This window comes from Pyxicephalus adspersus, chromosome 1, assembly GCF_032062135.1.
Source record: "Pyxicephalus adspersus chromosome 1, UCB_Pads_2.0, whole genome shotgun sequence".
Lineage (NCBI taxonomy): Eukaryota > Metazoa > Chordata > Amphibia > Anura > Pyxicephalidae > Pyxicephalus > Pyxicephalus adspersus.
The window spans coordinates 5,178,818-5,199,700 of NC_092858.1; the positions used below are offsets into that span (position 1 = coordinate 5,178,818).

The window sequence follows — 20,883 nt, forward strand, 5'->3', positions numbered from 1 at the left end:
CCCCCACCTCATTAACTGTCCCATGAGATCCTTTTCTTTAGACTAATGCTGCCAGTTCTGTTTGTCCAATCTGACCTTACTAATGTGCATGGACGCACCGCTCATCACCTGCCCTGTCCCATCCTAACAGTGAAGCATGGTGGTGGCATTATCACGCCGTGGGAGTTTTTTTCAGCAGCAGGGACTGGGAGACTGGTCCGGGGTGAGTGGAAGCTGAAAAGAAATCAGATTGGGCCAAAGGTTCACCTTCCAACATGACAAATGCCCAAAGCACAAAGCAAAAAAAAGCATTGGAGAGGCTTAGGGACAACTCTGTGAATTTCCCAGAATGGCCCAGCCAGGGCCCTGATTTGAACCCTATGGAACATCTCTTGAAAGACTTGAAAACGACCATCCACTAAATGGTCCCTATTCAACCTGAATGAGCTTGAGAGTATTTGCAAGATGAATGGGAGAAAATCCCCCAATCCGAGTGTGCAAAGCTTGTTGCATCATCACCCAAAAAGACTTGAGGCTTTAATTGCTCCCATAGGTGCTCCACCTCAGTACTAAGTAAAGGGTATGAATAGTGATGTAAATGTGACATCTCATTTTTTTATACATTTACAAAATTGTGTAAAATTCTGTTTCCACTTTGTCATTAGGGGTACTGAGTACAGAATAATGAGGAGAAAAGAATTTAAACAATGTTAGCATCAGGCTGCAACAAAACAAATCTGGAAATAGTGAAGGGGTCTGGATACTTTCTGAAGCCACCATATTGGTATTGTTACAGCTTCCCTGCAACTGCGTAGTTGGTTGAATCTTGCAGTAGACCAGGGGTAGGCAAACTATGGCCTTAAGGCCAGATACGGCCTAGCCAGTAGTCCATTCCGGCCTAACCCCCTCTGGTCAATCTGGCCTAATCCCGGCTGGCAGGGGTCAGCAACCCACGGCTCTTGTGCCTCCTTGTTATGCCTTCCTTCCCTTTTTACTGGAGCCGGCCGGGGTAAGGGGACATTCCCTCTTCTCCGTATGCATTGCGAAGGAGAGAGATTTCCCCTCAGGGCATTCCCGGGAAGGGGCGGAGCCATCAGAGCGGGACTTGAGAGAGAGTCCGGCCTAGTGTGCTTTCTTGACCTCCTAAAATGGCCTAGTAGCCAAAAAAGTTTGCTGACCCCTGCAGTAGACAATGTGGAAGAATGGACCTCTTACAAGCCTGCAAAATTAAAGTGAACACTTACTGTGTGTTTCTAATAGTAATCTTCCATTTTCTGTCATTTCATCCTTATAAACATTTGCATAATTCATAGGATGAACACTGGAATAATCTTTGCTAAACCCATGACATCACACATTCACTGCCAAGTAAACCAACTTTCGTAGCCCAGAGCCAAATGGGAAATGAAGAAGCAGAGTAAAAAGAAAACTTTACCAGTTTGTAGTCAAACGTTAATGTTTTTTAGGTGTATATTTTTTGAAACTTATGTTATGTCTTATGTCACTTTTTACAAGATTAATTTTTACAAATTCAACAGGCAAATCCTAAAACTGAAATTAGACACAACAGCCTTCTTTCAGGCAGATTGTTTCTCATTAAAATCCTGAAAATTGCAAATTCAGATTTTTATTTCTCGCTTAGTATTCTAAAAGCTGCCACAGAAATATATTTTATTGTGTAATGCATTGCAGTTTAATGAATATGTAGCAATTACATATATGAAATTTCAAGAATCATTTCTAAACACGCAACATAATGAGCCAATACAGAGATAGGTCAAGTCAACAGACAATACTTTTGATTTGACATATAGAAAACATCTGAATGAATATATGAATTAAACACCCAGGACAAATAATATAATTTATCTATAATTCACTGTACAAGGTACAATATAGATAGTAGTTGGTAACAATACATTACCAGTTCATGCCTATACAGTTGGAATGCCCAGTGGTACCGAAAAAAGGGATATACATGGGAAGTATAAACAATAGCATTTAGGTCCAATGCAGCAAACACAGAAAGACTGGGTGAAGGGCTCTGGCCTTGTAAGCTTACAATCTATGGCAGAGAAGGGAAGACACGCTAGACTGGGTGACAAAGTTGGAACATGGGACGTAACAGGTTCCTGGACATTTGGTGCAGGAGGAAACAGATGTTCATACATATCTGGAGAGGAATTGGGGCATGTTGATTTGTTTGAATAGGTGGGTTGTAAGGGTTCACTTGCAGGTTTTTAAAACCCAGAGAATGATCAATGAGGGGAGCAAGAGAGTTCTGAAGAAGGGGTGAGGCCCATGAGAAGTCTTAGATACGAGAGAGGGAGGAGGTTATCAGGATAGAGAATAATAGTGTCTTTTGCACAGGATTGGGTTTTCAGGTAAAATATATCTAGAAAATTAGGAGGAAATGTATGAAGGAGGTAGGTCATGGAGTGATTTGAAAGTGAAGATTAGTAGCATGCACTGACAGCCAAGTGTGGCACAGAGGAGCAGCTAAATAAAGCATGCAGAGTCCAGTAAGGATTGGAGAGGTGTCACTCCATTAATTGGTAGATCATAGTAGAGCATGTTTTAGTTGTATTAGTCCAGTTGGCTTATGACCAAGAGGTGTACAACCATTTTAGTTGTGTCTTTTGTGAGGTTGGGGTGGATATGTGATTTGAGATGAAGGTAACAGTAGGTTGGTAATGAACTAATGTGAGATTTCAAAGAGAAGTCAAAGCCTAATATTACCCTAGGCATCAGATATGATGGGCAGAGGTCACTGGGGTGTTATCTCCTTGTATTGTATTGCACGTAGCCGAACAGGAAGAGATGGTGGATCCACCAAGTCATGTTTTACTTTTTTGAGGAAGCAGGAGGATATGCATGATGACTCAGCAGATAGATAGTCAGGGACATGAGATAGTAGAGCTGAGGGGTCAAAGGTTAAGGCTGGTAGATTCCGGTGTCACCTGTATAGAGATGGTGTTGGAATCCAAACATGAAAAATAATTGTAGAGCGTACAGGAGAAGGGGTACAAGAACCAAACCTTGATATACTCCACAATATACAATATTCCACAATAATTATTCGGTTGTTCCAAGATAACTGGGAAGACCAAGTAGAATTTTTGAGAAGACACATGACAGTTTTATAGAAAGAAAGCAAATAGGAGATTCCTTCAAGGGCTTACAGAAACTTTTAGATCAGAATTACAACAATTGTTAGTTCTCCTATGAAAAATAAAATGCAGGCCCACAGTTTACTATGTTGGAAGTCTGGCAGAGTAATTGGCCGCACGGTTTACTGATACAGATTATGCCACCGGTGGCTTTTGCCTTGACCACTAATCTATGAAAGATACCAATGACACTGCAAAAGTTAATCCTACTCTCCTAGGGATTGTTTAGTGCAGAGGTCAGCAAACTCCGGCCTTTAGGCCAGATACGGCCTAGCTAGTAGTTTGTTCCGGCCTAACGCCCCCTGGCCGATCCGGCCTAATCCGCGGCAGAGCCAGAGCTTCAGAGCCGCATGCGGCTCTTGAGCCTCCATGTTGTGGCTCCCTTTCTATTTACTGTGGACGGCGTCAACACTTACACCGTCGGGGTAAATAGGAAACATTCCCTCTCCTCCATATGCATTGCGGAGGAGAGGGATTTCCCTTCAGGGGACGTTCCTGGTGGGGGCAGAGCCATTAGGGTGGGACTCGAGAGAGATTCCGGCCTAGTGTGCTCCAGCCTACCCCTGAAATGGCCTAGTGGCCAAAAAAGTTTGATAGCCTCTGGTTTAGTGTATAACAAAGCTTAAATCTCAGGATAGCTGAACCATTTATACGCACTCCAACAATTGCTGCTTGTCATTGGCCCATTGCATTGTAGGGTCCATGCCTTTGTACCTCCTTATATTCTCAATTAAAAGAGCATATGGCAGGGTGACAATGGAGGATAACAATAGGTAGACAGGTAGAGAGTGTTGTCACTACAAAACACAAGGACATTGTCAGTAGTATCACAAGATATTGTTATAATCCTGCACTTCAAGCATGCCCAACCCGTAGCAGTCAGTCGTGTATATACCCTATCTGTGTTTTGACTCCCTTTATGTCCCTCTGAAATTTAAAGTAAAACTATGTAGGGTGATTCAAAAACAGCTTTTTATTTTCTCTGTCCTATTGCATTTTTTTCTTTATGAATTACAAAATACATCTTTCTAATACATTTACTGAATACTTCATCTCTAATGCCATAGATGAGGGGGCTGAGTAACCTTGGCACGCACATGAAGAGTAAAAAGTTGGCCATGACCATATACTGGCCACCGTAGGCTTCAGTAATTATAGAAGCTAAAGAGACTATGCTCAGCAGGAGCTGACCAGCATGGAGCATCACAGTTTTCCCAGATTTGGAGGCAGAAGATTTGCTGGAATCCGTCTTCTTTGCAATTATCATAACTTGAACGTAGGTGAAGAAAATGATAAGGGCCACCAGGACCAAAGTACTGATGTAGACGAAAGACCTTATTGTGCTTTGTATGCGGTTTACTGTTAACTCTTCCTGTTTACACAACACGCTCTGTAAGAAAAACTCCTTTGCAACAGAACGAATCAGAACAGCAAAATCGGCAAGATTTGGGATTATTCCAACAATCCACATGACTGCAATGGTCAAGTAGGACCTCTTAGCTGTGCAGAACATTGGGTACCTCAACGGGAAGCAGATGGCTATGTAGCGTTCCAAAGACATGGCCGCCAAGTTGTACGGAGTAATCAGAAAAGTGGCCGTCGTAATGACCACAAGGAAACAACAAATGGGTATTGGGATGTACAAAAACTGATAGGCCACTCCAAGCAAAAGTCCAAGTGACAGATACATGGTGTCATTAATAAGCATGTGGGCAAAGAGGATATAACGGGAGTTCTCCCGAACATGGTGGTTGGCAAAGTAGGCAGCTAGGATGTTGGAGATGAAGTATAGGAAGAAACCGTAGGTGAAGAAAGACAAAGCAAAGAAAACTGACTTAGTTATCAGCAATGCTTGGTGTAGAACAACAGATTTCTGGGTGATATTGGTGTCCAATCCAGTGGAATTCATTCTCTTCACCAAGCAATCAATGAATCGGTCTTCTTGAGCTCTTTTCTCTGAAAAAAAAACAGCCAAGCAGTTTAAAATTTTTCCAGCAACTAAATTGGAATCAGTTAAAATATTTTTTGTCCTGGTTGGGCTAGTGGAAGGGTTAGATTTGGTGTTTTATTATTGTCCATGTTCCACATGGAGAAGATTTCCAATCACTTAATGTCCCGTTGACTACAATCATCCCAACAGATGTTCTAATCCCTCCATACTCTACTGCAAATGTTTCTTACTGTTGTCTCTCTATGGGGAGATTTTGCAAACCTGCCCAAGTATAAAAGCAAAATTTTCATTATATTTTACGTTGTTGCAAGTTCGGCTGATTTTTGTTGGCCAAACTTCTTCAAAAACCACAATAAGTGAATAGCTTGTAAACAACAAAACTTTGTGTACACCACCTTTATTATATAGGTAGGGCCAGGCACTCCACATAGAATTATGACAATAATGGTGTGATAGTCCATGTGCCATTGTCAACGCCAATCACTGGGCCCCAGGTAATGCCTTCCAAGACTGGGGAACATAGACTATCATGGGACAACCTGCATGATCCAATCAGCAAACCTTCAAATGGATTTCATAAAAATCATTTGATATTAGTTGGCAAATAATTTCAATCCTGGACCAGATCTATTTCAGGTTTGCTGGACCAGCCAGGTTCATCTATTATTAGACAATATATACATAGCGCCAACATATTACACAGCACTGTACAATAGAAAGGGGTTGCAAATGACAGACCGATACAATGGGATGGGGCTTTATTAAATTAGAGCCATTGTGTAAAATCCCCTGCAGAGCTGACAGTCTTTGCTCAGCTGGCTTTTCTACAAATTATTGAGTTTTGACAATTTTTGCAAACAAAATCTTTTCTTGGATTGTAAGCTCTTCTGAGCAGGGCCCCCTCTTCCTCCTGTGTGTAGGGCCCTGATTTATGAAAGTTCTCCAAGGCTGGAGAGAATATACTTTCAGAAGTGAACTGGGTGATCCAGAAACCTTGGAATGGATTTTTAAAAATCATTTGCTATTTGCTAGCAAATGTTTTGAATCCTGGATCAGATCCATTTCAGGTTTGCTTCAGCTTCACTGATGAAAGTGTATTCTCTCCAGTCTTGGAGAGCTTTCATAAATCAGGGTCACTGTCTGTATCAGTCTGTCACTTGCAACTCCTATTTATTGTACAGTGCTATGTAATATGTTGCCGCCATATACAGTCTAATAAAAAATTATAGTTCTCAAATATTGATTCAATGTGCTACATTGCAGACCATTATTAAAGTAGTCCATTGATCAGATTCTGGCAATAATAAATTGATTTTTTTTTTTATCAATGGCCAATGCGTGCACAGTCCTTTAAACAGAATTAGGTAAGGTTGCAGTGTATCCAAAAGCATAATATAAATATCTTCAGTAATCTTTCAGTAATCATAAATATCTTTCCCCTTCTTTTTTGCATCTATTTGATCTATTTTGTTTTAGTCTGAGGTAAAATTAGATAAAAAGAATCAAAAAGTAATTGAAACATTGCAAATAGATTGTAACACATCCATGTCTCCACAGCTAAAAGAGCAAATGCTGCAATTATTTTTTCTATTTTCAAAAAAAGACAAATAAATCAACAAATGTTGACTATCTTAGGGGGTATTCATTTTTATACGGATTCAACTAAATTTTCTCTGCTTTTACAGGCAGAATTTTCCCTATCAAACATTTCTGGGATGCATTTTAAATTTATTTTTCCTGGGTGAACTTTGGATGGAAATCAGCAACATTTTTACTTTTTTACTTTCATAAAAACAAAAAAAAAATTAAAATTAAAAAAGGGAATAAGTAGCAAAAATAAGGGCAAATATTGGTTAAATTAGCTGGTGAAGGATTTCTAAATACATTCCTATGTGTGATCATGTGCAGTAATCACCTATTTGATGTACAGTGCTGCATAATATGTTGGCACTATATAAATATAGATTATTAATAATCATGATTGTACATACAGTAATAAAAAAATAATAAAAGATTAGTAAATAATGCAAAGTAATGTCTTATTTGGCATGTTTCGTTGTGTTCACAGAAGCCTGAATACCAACCTGAGTCTATGCAGTCATTTACTGAAACATTGCCTGGTGGAGAACCAATTATTGCTATTAAAATACATGGACCTGGAAGATTCTCTACCAGGAAACCATTTAGCAAATGTCAGAGTTGCTGCATAGACCTTCAAGAGTTTACAAAGAAAAAACTCCATCTTGTTTGGAAACTTTAAATAACAATAAAATGCCCCCCAAAAACTTTTTTTTGCACATTCATTGTCTCAAACACCAAACTACACCAGGAACAGGAAAGAAATACAAGGGCCACAGTTCAAGGTCAAACACTGATTGCTGACACCTATAAAGTGAGGACAGGTGAGCTGCAATTTATTACATTTTTGTTCTTGGGTTTTGCCTCCATAGGTGTTTTATAGTTTTATTATGAATGCAGTTTAATCACACTTACACGATGTCTTCTGGATGTCAGTAGTTTGGTCCAACGCACAATATAAGGCGCTTTTATATATTGCTTTATATAAGTCCTATATATATCATGTACTGGTCTCCTAAAGGACATCGTTTATTTTCCTCAAGATTTTCTGAGCACATAATGAGCCTTGAAGTCAATTAACATGTTAACGAATGAATCCTCTTGTGTATACTGCTACAGATTGGCTAATGGTGTCACTGGCGAGAGGTAAGTGTTTCCCGAAGGAATACAAGTTAGTTCTGTGTATCTTGACTTTTTTACCATGGGGGAACCCTTGAAATAACTTTCAGGTCCTCAGGGAACCCCTTTTTTTTGATTACTATATCCCCAGCTCACAGTATATTAGTTTGGTGGTCAATGGGAGGAATTCCTGTTACATTGCTGATCATTGGGAAGATAACGTCACACTTACAGATAGCCAAAAATATCATTAGTGTCACATAAACTGACCTGAGAGGCTCAAACTGCTCATTGCTCAAGGAACCCCCGGCAACCTCCAGAGGAACCGTGGTTGGGAAACAATGAGTTTTGTGGAATTTTGGAATAAAATTATAGTAATTTCCGCAATACTTAAAGTCCAATGTTGTTCCTTCTGTCAATGACAATAGGTTATTGCCCAGATCTTTAGGTTTTCTCTGTATCCTGTTTATACAACATTTTCAGGAAACTTGTAGCCTGGTCGGGATAAGGAAAAGGGGGTTAGCAAGTATGCAGCACCCCGAAATAGACTAGACCCCAAGCCTTTTATAAACATCAGGACAAGGACAGTGACTGTGCACCCCTCCTTTCCGGTACCATACCGGCACGTATGCTCCTTCATTAGGAAAAGGTACTAGAGCTTTGTCTGTTCAGAATGTTTCAGCAATTGGGTTTACTGGAGAGCAATGGCAGATGCTAATTGCACACAGCCTGGGTGTCATGGAAAAAGGGAAAAGGCAAGAAGCATTTTGCTCACTTTGTTGACCAGGCCCTACTCCTCACTTCAATACTGGGTGGTCCCAACATTGAGGGTTGGAGTCCATTTCCCACATTCTGCCCCCTTACTCGTAGTAATTGTTAACACATCCCTGTATTCATTCCCTTGGGTGGAGGCAGATATCTTGGTGCCCCCAGATTTCATTATTAACCCCCCTAACAATCAATAAATTGATACAAATAGATGTGCCACCTCTCTGCCCCCAGGTAGCATGCTTGAATACATTTATAGTTTAAATGTATGGGGAAACCCAATTTATTTTATTTAAAGATAACAGCTTTAAGGCATGTACCATGTATTTTACTTAAAGTACAGTGGTACCTTGGTATAAGTCCTTAATCCTTTCCAGATCCTTGAATTTATACCAAACAAATTTTTCCCATAGGAAATAAAAGGAAAATGATTAATCCGTTCCCATGAAAAAAATCCTATTGTTATTGGTATATTATACATTGATGGGGCTGTATAAAATAATTTAAACACTGCTTAATACTAAAATACATAAATACAAAAGCAAGTAGATGATATATATGAAAATGTAACCTCCCTTTACCTTGCTGAGAAGAGTCGAGTGCCTACAAGGATGGTGCTGAGAACGGGGGAGGAGGAGATGTTATGTAATTCACAGAGAGTTATAGCGCCGGTTGTTCACTAAATAGTAGCAACTGTCGTACTGACACTCGTGGGCAGTCATGGCTTTGTCTCCAGAGAGGTAAATAAGGGTAAGCGGTGTTGTTGTGACTAATTTTGACCCATACAAGTTCTAGCACAAAGCTTGTATACCAAGCAAAACAGGACTTATACCAAGTTGGACTTATTCCAAAGCGGACTTATACCAGGGTACCACTGTATCTGTATAGTTTCAATGTTTTTTTTAAGCCATTTAAAAATATTCTCACGCACAAATATGTTATTTAAATAAAAATTATAACATTGGTCTATATTCTCCATATGGATTGGCTTCACCTTCCCCTTTACAATAACCTGCCTATTAACCCTAAAATAAATGGAATGTTTTAGCAGGACTCATCCTCAATGGACCATGAGGTTAGCCATTACATTTGGGATCATTATACATCAGACCGATTTAACAAACCTGGCTTGAAAAAACCAAGGCACTTTTGATCATCCCATCCAGTCTGTGGTTCCCCCCTTACGGGCCTTAGGGTGAAAAGCCCTCTGCAAACCAGTCCAGTAGGTGTCACTCCGTCCTGGATTCTCCGATCTTTCACCGCCCAGGTGCGAGATCAGGTGCTGAGTCTTCCTGAAAATGTAAAGGAAGTACCGATCTCACTGCGCATGCATGACAACTGCACTTTTCTTTACATGCAAGGAAAACCCCTTAAAATGCATGCCTGATATCGGACGTGCAAAGACGGTGCAACCCACAGCCTCTGGAGATTTGTATCATAGGTATCCTGGGGGCTGCAGGTTTTTCTTGCAGTCTTTACAGCTGCATCGGTTAGTTAATAGGTTGGGTTTGTTTCTTGAGCCAATCAGTTTATTCATTGCTGGTGGTTTTACTTCTGCCATATCAGTATTGAAACTTCCTATGAAAGCAGTGGTAAGAAGTCCAGCTTACTTCTTTTAGATCACCTGGTGGAGAAGATCATCATTTTGCAATACCCCAGTCAATCCAGACTAAGAATACAAATGGGGTCTGAAAACTTGTTTTTTTACCAATAACAGACTTGAGCCTGTTTCCTCCTAAAGCAAACAGCTCCGGATAATGCAAGGCCGTAGTGGAATGGAGAAATGGGCCCTTTAGTTGGGGGAAATCTCCACAGTTGTCACAACTTCACATTGTTCTTAAAAAGGCAGCGATATCCCCAAAAAGGTTATTTCTTCCAAGGTTAGGCTTTTAGACCACCATGTGTCAAATGCAAGATGGACCATGAGAAACGTTTTACTGAGTCCTGTTTTAGGTTTGCAAAGTCCTAAATCACTAAAAAGATCTTAATGAACCTACATACTCACAATACTGCACTCAGGAAAACACTTCTTGTCAATTTTTCTTTCTCAATAGATAAGGAATCTGCTTACTACCCCCACTATTCATACTAAATCTCAAACAATTTTGGTCTCAAACACCTATTACCTCTTTGTGCCCATTCCTATATCTGATATTCTATAACAGAGATGGGGTTGGTGGAGGGAAGTCTACAAAGACATTAAAATAAGACATTTCTTTCCCATTTCAAAATTAGATTTGTGGTCAAAATTACAAATAAAGACCATGTCACCAGATCATCAGTTATCCATTTTCATGTTCCTGCATGCCATGATTGGTACCTAGTAAACCTTCTGGAGCTAAAAACAAATGGCCCAAGGGGCTTTTTCAATACAGTGGCGGGCCAGCTGAAGGTCATATTTAGGATTCCTTTGGGGGCCAAAAGAAAAGGACGTTGCAGGCCAGATTTGGCCCATGGGCCAGACTTTGACACCCCTGACCTAAACCAATCCTGTACCCAGAAGATGGAAATTCAAGCATTTACACGTTCAAGCATTTACACATAACACAAGAGAAATACCCAACCCCAAGTCCTTCTCTTGTGGCCCCAGCTCTGTTATATCCATGTGCCTTGTGAACTTACATTAGAAGAGGAGTTGGGTTGATGAATACCTGTATGAGGGGCAACCAGAGGAGCTGGTCTATTGGAGATTAATTGCACCTGCTGGAAATTAACTGTTCCCGCTCAGAGTTCGCACTTAGGGGCCATGCAGCGGCGTAGGGAACCCATTGATTCCTGAGTATATTCATCTCATGATTTCCGGCAATATCCAATGCGTGGACAATCTCGGGTGGCCGAAAATTCTGCGGGCCGAATTGTCTTTGGAGCAATTTGTCGTTAGAAGATGGGTGGGCGTGACTGTAGTATCCGGTTTCGCCCACATCTTTTAAAGACAACATTAATTTGAGAGTGTATCAATGTGTCAGTATATCATTGTATTGTGACATTTGTATTTTAATTATATTGTGATAGAATTAGAACAGCTTGAAATTAGAATAGATAGATAAAAAGTTTATGTGTAGATTTAGTTTAACAAGGAGAAGCATCCTCAACACAAGTGAGCCAAGACTTCTTATTAACATGTGTGTAAACCTTATCATGGAAGTTCTCTTATTTTGCTAGCTTTTGGTCAGTTAATTAATCCATTCCACACATTTCCTAGGTTATTTTAAAAAGATTAGCCTTCTTGGTTTTTATCTTGGGCCACAAAATATAATAATAGCCTCTGCACTGTGTAGAATAGAGTACAGGTAGTCCCCAGGATAAAGACATCCGACATGCGGAATCCTCCTAGATACCAATGGGGTTCCCTGCTAGCTGTGTGCAGGATGGAGGCTTGAAGGTGGGGGGAGGGGGGCGGTTTGCATGACTTGCAGAAGAAATCTTTTGCCAAACACAGCTGAGGTTGTGGGTGATCTTAGGGGGGTGAGCTCTTTCTGCAGCCTCTTGTAACTCTTTAATCACCAAGACAAACTCTCCAGTTGTTTCTTTTTGCATATCAAAGCACAGCTTGATCCAGAAGATAATGAATGTCTAGGCTGCATAAAGATTTTTTTTCTTTTGCTTTTTTTTTTTGCTTTGTGAATAACTCACAGTGAGAATTTTATACAGTAAATGACACCATGCTGCCTAATAATATGCTGAGACATCTGTCTTATTGCATTTATTAAAATAATGTACCTGTTCCCACTTACATACAAATTCAACTTAAGAACAAACCTACAGTGCCTATCTCGTATGTAACCCGGGGACTAGCTGTAAATTGACCTGTGAGTTAAGCAAAAGACAATTGGACACGTCTGACACCACTCATTCCAAAAAAATGCTGTCAGCCCACTACAGGACAAGTGCATTTCTGCTAGATTGATCAGTATTTTTCCTGCTGGGTCTTTATAAGAGTATGGGTAGGGGCATGGGCAGACTATGGCCCGTTGGGCTTTTTAATCCAGCTCTGATTTATTAAGGCTCCAATGGGGCTGGAAAAAAAAACATTTTATCAATAGATCCAGCAGACCGGAAATGGATTTATTAGAAGTCATTTCATATTTGTTAGCATATGTCTTCAATTTTGGACTAGATCCATTCAAGGTTTGCCGGATAAAGTTGTTTTTCTGGGTTGTGTTAATACAAATTAAAATTAAAAAATATATATATATTGTGTTTGTCTCTGGTGTGAGATGTAATATTTGAAACCCATATAAACAAAACTACAAGACCATCCTTTTTAATATTGTTATGGTATTTATTCATGAAATACAATTGTTACTGGTTTTAATGATAATTCAACATATAATGCTTCGAATTCCCATGCCTTTATTTCTACCTTACTCCACATTTACATGCAGTCCTAGCTCTCCAGAAAAATTGAAAAGAAAAAAAATCAATTGTTAAGTCAACAAAAAGTCCATCTTTAATTGATTCTAGTTTTTCTCAACCTTGGGGGAACTCTTGAAATAACTTTCAGGTCTTCTGGAAACCCCAACTATAACTAAACCCACAGATCACAGTATATTAGTGTGGTGGTCAGTGGGATGAATTCCTCTTACATTGCTGGTTATTGGGAAGAATGTCACCCTTACAGATAGCCAAAAAGATCATTGGTGTCACTTGAACTGGCCTGGGAATTGCAAATTGCTCATTGCTCAAGGAAACTCTGGGGGAATCCTGTTGGAGAAAAACTATTTTATTCTACAGGTCTCAACAGTAATGTTGCATGCTCTGCATGAGTTGTAATGTTCACAGAAGTCTTTAATTACATACAGAGCACATGAGATGAATGTCACATAGTCAATTTCACACTAGGCTCAAAAAATATTTGTTTGGTATTTACTGACAAAGCAAATCTAATTATAGGGTGTGGAAAACATTTACTGGCTTCACTGGAAATTATCCTGAAAAATCAAATATGAAAACAGAAATTCAACTTATGTACCTAGCCTTACTTAGCAACTCGGAAGGTGAGACACTAGTGGTACGAAACTTAAACCAACATTTTAAAGTAATAGGTTAATCTAAATGATATGTGCGGTGTGCAGAATGACCGGGATCATGTCTAAGGTCTGTAGCTTACCATACTGTAAGGTGAATTTAAAGGACAAATTTGGAAGAATTTTGGTTAAATGTGAGTACACCAATTTTGCCAAAGTTTTAATTCAACCCTATTGGAGTGCAAAAGAATCATTTTGAAGACCATGGCCCTAATTTATTAAAGTTCACCAAGACATGGGAGAATAGATTGTTTCGTTAGAACCTGTGTGACCCAGCAAACTTGGAATGGATCTGGTCCAAGTTAGAAAATATTTGGCAATTAATAGAAAATTACTTTTATAAAATCCACTCTATCACCCAGATAATCCAATGATAGTCTATCTTCTCCAGTCTTGGGCAGCTTTAATAAATTAGGTTCTGTGCCTTTTATTCGTTGTCCATCACAATATTCAATTAGATATCAAAAGAGCCTCCACATTGGGGTTTAAAATTGCATTTAGTATTAGGTTTTGCCTTAATTTTTTGCACAATTATACCCAGAATCGAATAGAACTGGGACCTTTCTAACTTAAAAGTGAATACTTATAATCAAGACTGAACAAAATTTGCCAAAGTTCTAACATTAAAGTCTAAACTTCCACAGTTTGGTATAGTTATATAGTTATGGATTTAGGAAACATCTAATTTTTATTTCATTAAGGTGCTAGGTGACAAATTCTACCATGATATAGCTTTTTTATGTATTTCTGAAACACTTCATCTCTAATTCCGTAAATCAAGGGACTGAGGAATCTGGGCAAACATGTGAATACTAAAAAACCAATTATGCGTAGGACAGAATGGTATTCAGGAATGGTCGTTTCTAGGACGGAGGAGATGAAAGACACCATACACAGCATGAGCTGGAATATATGGAGCAAGACCGTTTTTGCAGCTTTTAGGGCAGATGATTTCCCTGAACCTAATTTCCTAGCTACCAACATTACTTTCACATAGGTAAATAAAATGATTAAAGCCACAAGGGTAAAACTCAGAATATGGACAAAAGAGCGTACCACATTTTGTAAGGGGCTGATGAATAACAATGGATGGCTGCAGATTACCGTGTGGGAAAAGAAACTTCCTTCCACCGAATAACAAATTATTACAAAGTCTGCAATGCTTGGGGAAACTCCTATAACCCAAATCACCGCAATGGCTGATTTAGTTCTTCTCACTGTACATAACTCCATGTGTCTCAGTGGGAAACATATGGCTACGTATTGTTCTAGAGACATAACCGCCAAATTGTATGGCGTTACTCTAAAACAAGTTGCAGCAATGGCAATGAGAAGGAAGCAAAAGGATGTTGGGAAGTACACGTTGTTTATAATGGAAAACAAGATTAAAATTCCCAGTGTAAGATAGACTGTATCGTTGATGAGAATGTGAGCGAAGAGAATATAGCGAGAGTTCTCCTGGATCTGAGGAGTGGTAAAGAAGACACTGAGCAAAGCTCCGATAAGGCAAAGGAAGAGAAAGAAACACATCAGAGTCACCATCATGAGAACTGTGCGGGATATCACATCATACTTCTCCGACTGGGTCAACATTTGCGTCATATTGCCTTGAATCACTGTTACGTTCATTGCTGCAGTCAATTCAGCTTTAAAAATTCTTGGATTTCAAAGGAGATAAGATGCAAACAGAGAAATGTGGTTTATCTATGGAAAAGTTGATCAAAAAAGTAATTAATTATACTAAAATTTCAAATCAAGAAATTCAATAGTTTAAAAATGATGCATAATACTATACATACATATATATATATTTTTCAAAGTTCAAAATACGAAAAAGTGACTGCTTCTCCCTCTTTCTTTCTCCTTTCTTCACTTTCTCCCTTTTTGTCCTTCTCTTTGCTCTCTCTCCCTTTCTCTAATTCTTTTTCTCCCTCTCCCTTCTCTCCCTATCCCTTTCTCTCTACCTTTATCTCTCTATCTCTTCTCTCTATTTTCTCTTATCTCTCTCTCTCGCTCTCTTCCCTATCTCTCTCTCTCCCTTTATTTTGCTCTCTCTGCCTTCTCTCTTTTTTCTCTCTCCCTTTATCTCCTCTCTCTTTTCCTTAATATCTCTTTCTTCTCTATCGCTCTCTTTCTTTCTCTCTCTCTCTCTTCTCTTTCTCCTCTCTATACTGGTGTTCGGGTCAAAGACCTCATTCAAACTTTTTAGTATTTAGTACACCTATAATACTCATGTGTCATGGGTGCACCCTCAACTACATATTTTTTTATGAAAAATGTATTTAATAATTAAAAAAATAAATATTGTACAGTTTACAAATGTATAAATGATAAATTACATACTACTGACCCAAACTAACTCAGGAAGGACGGGAGGCATTTCAATTTCCATGATGAGAAAGTAAAATGTCTATTTGCTACAATAAAATGCCTTTTTATAATTTCTCTGGGGATTTTCTTTTCTATATGATTGCAGTTTTGCTGTAACACACACTGAATACAAGCACAGTATAAAAATAATATGGAGAATGTACTGAATTTACTTACAAGGTCTGCTTTAGTAATTGAGGCAGCACATTGGTGCCGGTAAGATCGGCTAAGTCTTCAGCAACACAGGTCTATGAAGACATGGAAGACATTGAAGTATTTATCTCCTCCCTGGTTCCCTATAGATTTCATGTAACCATTCACTTCTTCATATATATTATAGTGAGATCAGAACTTTTTATTTTAAAAAAGTTAAAGGGTCAGAGAATACTGTGTTGACATCACCACAAGAGGATACTAATAGGATCCCAAGAGGTCTACCAGGTGGATCTCATATGTTTGTACTAATTTGTTATATATAATGAGTCCCTGTAGTACAATATGTTGTATATTAACCAGTTCAGTCCTCACACCTAAAAAACCCAATGGACCAAAGCAATTTTTACATCTCTGGTATGGGCCTGTTTATTAAGCTTAAACCTAAAAAAGTAATAAATACACAATTTATAAATTATATATATATATATATTTTTTTTCAGGATTATTAGAAAAGGTCCTAAACATGGTATTGCCACCACAATTGCAGAGGATATAGGTATAGATATAGACCTAAGTAGAAACATTATAAAAAATAGAAAGTGTAATACTTACTGTAATGCCAACATGGAACAGTCAGGAAATTACATTTTTCTTTCATTGACAATGTAAGGATGATTGCTAAAACACAGTTGACCACTTGCCAACTTTTGAAGTATATTTCACAGGCACTAAACATAGTATTATGATCATAATCATTAAGGGCGTCAGGGGGTGTGGAAACATGTCCCAGGTGAAAAAATTGCTTTAAATAGCATGTCATTTGTCCTTAAAAATGTGTTTACCTGACTATAATTTAATAAAATTACTGTTTTTATTACTTTTTTCAATAAGGGTTATTTTCCAAAAACTCCTTGTGACAATGTCACAGAAATTACAGACAGGGTGGTGGATCCTCCATGTCATCAGTAGGCTAGGCAATGATGTATACGGGTCAAAGGTAACAGAACCCACCATCAGAGGGAGTGCTGGAGCAGAGACAGTTCAGGTGGTGTTCACTTTTCTGCCAGCAGATGGAGCACGTCTGCAGAATATTCTAGTCCCCTGGAGTAAAGGGGCAGCTCTCAGGGAGTCACATAATTCAGAACAGGAAGTTACCTGTGGAATGGACTCCTGGGTGGATCTGTTGCTGCTGGCTGCAGAGGACTGCAAACTGGGTGAGACAGAAAAGGTCACCGATGCCCTGGTCCTGCAAAGATCTGTGACAGCCTCACTACAACCCCAGCTATTTTGGTGACAATACCATGTTCAAGGACAGTATTTCTACACTAGGGTCCCTTCAGTGGTTGCAAGGGAACAATGAGCCTTGAGCAAATGTGCCTTGCAGGTCAGTTTAAAAAAGACCAATAACTGTTTGGTGGCTTGCTGTAAGGGTGACATTATTTCCAATGACCACCATTCTAATATTCTGTGGCCTGTATATATAATAAATATAGCCAGGGATTCGCTGAAGACCTGAAAAGATTCCCCCATGTTAAAAAGGTCAAGAAAAGCTGATCAGGAACTTTTCAATTTATCTATAAATTTGGTAAGTAAAATGTAATGGAAATAGGCAAAAAAATAGCAGTTATTTATACAAACTAAATTGCTCAATTGTGATCATCCCTACTAGTAAAAAGCATTTCAAATTCAGAAATTAGAAATGAAATAAAGACTCCCCCTCCTAAATCTTTGCTTAAAAAATTAATAAACAAAACAAACAAAAAAGAATAAATATGAATGGTTAGACAGATAGAAACAAACACACAAAGAAAATATTTGTGCTATTCTTTTTCAACTACAATTTATCTTTACAAGGTCCAGTGGTGTCCAAATAGGAGATCATTTGCAGAGGTCAGAATAAAAGGCTCCTGCCACTCAGTATACCTGGGGTAAGCAACTCTCTCTCTGCCCATATTGGGACTAATAGAGATAGAGAAAACATTTATACATTTATACAGTCAGTTTAGCTACATATATTTTTCTTCCTCTAAACTCATATACTCCTCATCATCCTTATTTTCTTTTTTATCTGATTTTTTTATCCTACTATTTTTCAAAATCATCTTCTTCTACGACTGGGGCAAAATCTAATCTTTTCAAATTGAAAAAGGTGTTCATGTTTTAGTTCACAGTTTTTTTTAGAAAGAACATATTGGTCCTCTCCTCCTCCTGTGTCTTTGTTTGTATCTGTCTGTCATTTGCAACCCCTGTACAGCGATGCCTAATATATTGGTTCTATATAAATACACTTTTATAATAATTATGTTTGATCTCCACTAATTTCTGCTACCCAACCACACCCATTCTTCATGAGAAAAAACTTTTCATTCTCCTATATTTATTTCTCTTTATTTTTTCTTCTCCTCTAGGATGTATTCTAAAAAAAAAGTCAAATATTTCTTTTAATTAAACTTTATTACTTGAAATACCTGTATCTAAACCCCTAGATATCACTCTTCTGATATAAATCAATATAACATCTAGGGTGACAACATCTAGGTTTCCTAAAAACAATATTCCTTTTTTCCCAAATTAATTTATCTTGTTTAAATTCTGTTGTTTTGTGCTTCTTTTTAACATACGAGAAAAATATAATTGGCTCACTAGTTCACACCTGTCTGGACTCTGCTGGTACAATAGGCTTACTGTAACACCGTAATCCAGCACCAGTGCTCACCAGGTGCCAATCCCCCATTCTCACTCCATACTCTTCATTTATAGTAACCCCCCGTTCAGCCTGGGGAGGCTAGTTGTGCCATTCCAGAAAATGGACATCCCCAAGACTTCTGTGCACAAAGGATGGCGTCTAGACTGTCAAAGGACCGAGAGCCTACAAAAAACAGGACAGGGGACACAGTTGGAAGTCAGACAATCCAGGGTCAGTTACCAGGTGATCCACAAAAAATGCAGAGCAGGAGAGTCCAGCAGAGACACGTCCAGGAAACGGAGCCAAGGAAAGATAGGTTGTCAGTCCACCAAACAAAATATCCAAGGGTTAGGACAAAGCAAAGTTGGGGTCACAAGCAAAGGTTTGTTCAGGCAAACAATCTTAGGTTTAAAAATCAGGCAAAGTCAGAAACAGGAGATCTAACAGATAATCATACCACTAGCGGGTCAGACAAGCTAAATGCTACAATGGGCAACTGGTGACTGAGAAGCTATAAATGACCAGTAGCCAATGGCAGAGTAGAATCATAGCCAAGAACTAATCTGCTCATTGGCAGCAGCAAAAACTCTAAAATCCCCTTCAGCTGCAGAGCAAAGGACAGACATCAAATTTCTTGATCTCCTTTGCTGCTGTAAATGACGGTGTCAGAGGGAGTTAACAGGCACCAGATTGCCAGCCTGATATGCATTACATAACATGCATTACTGCGACTGTAAATCCTTCCTTCCAGACTTCTACAGATCATAAAATAACCATCAGATTATCAATTTCCTTTCTTACTAAAAATGCGTAAAATCTCTTCTTTATTGTCTTATGTACAGATAAAAAGAAAAAATGACATAAATGCACCACAATAAAAACTGCCAACCCTACCGTTTTCCCCAAGAACCACTATCCTACTATTTTTTAAAATACAGAATATCCCAGAGTTGGTGGGATTACAATTTAAGACAATATGGTCATCACACAGGATAACCTAGAATGGATTTCTTGAAAATCATCCTGGACCAGATCATATCCAATTTTATTGGATTACCCAGGTTCTCCCATGATAGTCTCCCATGATAGTCTCCCATGATAATTTCCCCTAGCCCTGGAGAGATTTATAAAATCTGACCCTTTGCATTTGGAATTCAGATATCAGCTGTGTTTAGAGTGATCTGATGTTCAAATTTTATACTTCATATGGGCATGGTGACATTTCAACACATGGGTTTCCTTCTACAAATACATAGTGGTAGGTTAAGAGGCTTCTCCCCAGATTAACATTCTCCAGGGAATAACATATGACAATGGTAGGAACATTGGATTATAAACTGTAAACTGGAGGATTGTAGAAGCATGATAATAATCCTTAATATGTGTATATGAAATATTTTAAATTTCTGTTATCAATAAATTTGTATAACTTTATGATTTTTTTATGGAGAATATTATACTCTATCACCAAACATCATTTCACAACATCTCCAAAATCCACCCCTACCTGTCACCAGAGACCACCAAACTCTTTGTACACGCTCTTCTCTTCTCATCATCTCTCGTCTGGACTACTGTAACCTCCTCCTCTCTGGTATTCCACTAACCCGACTCTGTCCTATAATCTATTAGGAATACTGCAGCCAGACCCATCTATTCTTCCCACCGCTCCTCTTCCACTGCATCTCTTTGTAGTTCTCTTCATTGGCTTCCATTTCACCTTAGAATCAAATTCATCTCCTGTGCTTTGCCTTCAAATCCCTCCACAGCTTCTGTCCCATCTAGCTTTCAGACCTGATAGAAAAATATCCCCCTATCTACTCTCATTCTTTTTCCAGTGACCACCTAATGACTTCTTCACTCATAACCATAATACATACACAGCCCCAAGACTTTTCTTAAGCTGCCTCGACTCTCTGGAATGGTCTTGCTCGTCCTATTTGGCTTGCTCCTACTTTCTAAACATTTAAGAGATCACTCAAAACCCATCTTTGCGTACCTGTCTTCTTCTCCCCCTAAACCCTCACTTTTTACTCACAAATCCATAAATCCCTCCTCTTAGATTGTAAGCTCTTCTGG

The 20,883-nt window shown here is 38.8% G+C and overlaps 2 protein-coding genes across 2 annotated transcripts; both read right to left on the bottom strand.

Moving 5' to 3' along the window:
* Positions 1 to 4,122: 4,122 nt before the first annotated feature.
* On the bottom strand, positions 4,123 to 5,058 carry LOC140321842 (odorant receptor 131-2-like). The gene has a single exon (XM_072398621.1). The coding sequence runs from the start codon at positions 5,056 to 5,058 to the stop codon at positions 4,123 to 4,125; it is 936 nt and encodes a 311-aa protein (XP_072254722.1).
* Positions 5,059 to 14,288: 9,230 nt separating this feature from the next.
* On the bottom strand, positions 14,289 to 15,194 carry LOC140321843 (odorant receptor 131-2-like). Its single transcript, XM_072398622.1, has one exon. It carries the CDS (start codon positions 15,192 to 15,194, stop codon positions 14,289 to 14,291), a length of 906 nt encoding a protein of 301 aa, XP_072254723.1.
* Positions 15,195 to 20,883: the final 5,689 nt, after the last annotated feature.

What these genes read in the sequence shown, in the direction of transcription:
- LOC140321842 (XM_072398621.1), bottom strand. Translation starts at nt 5,058, where the DNA reads ATGAATTCCACTGGATTGGACACCAATATCACCCAGAAATCTGTTGTT.
- LOC140321843 (XM_072398622.1), bottom strand. Translation starts at nt 15,194, where the DNA reads ATGACGCAAATGTTGACCCAGTCGGAGAAGTATGATGTGATATCCCGC.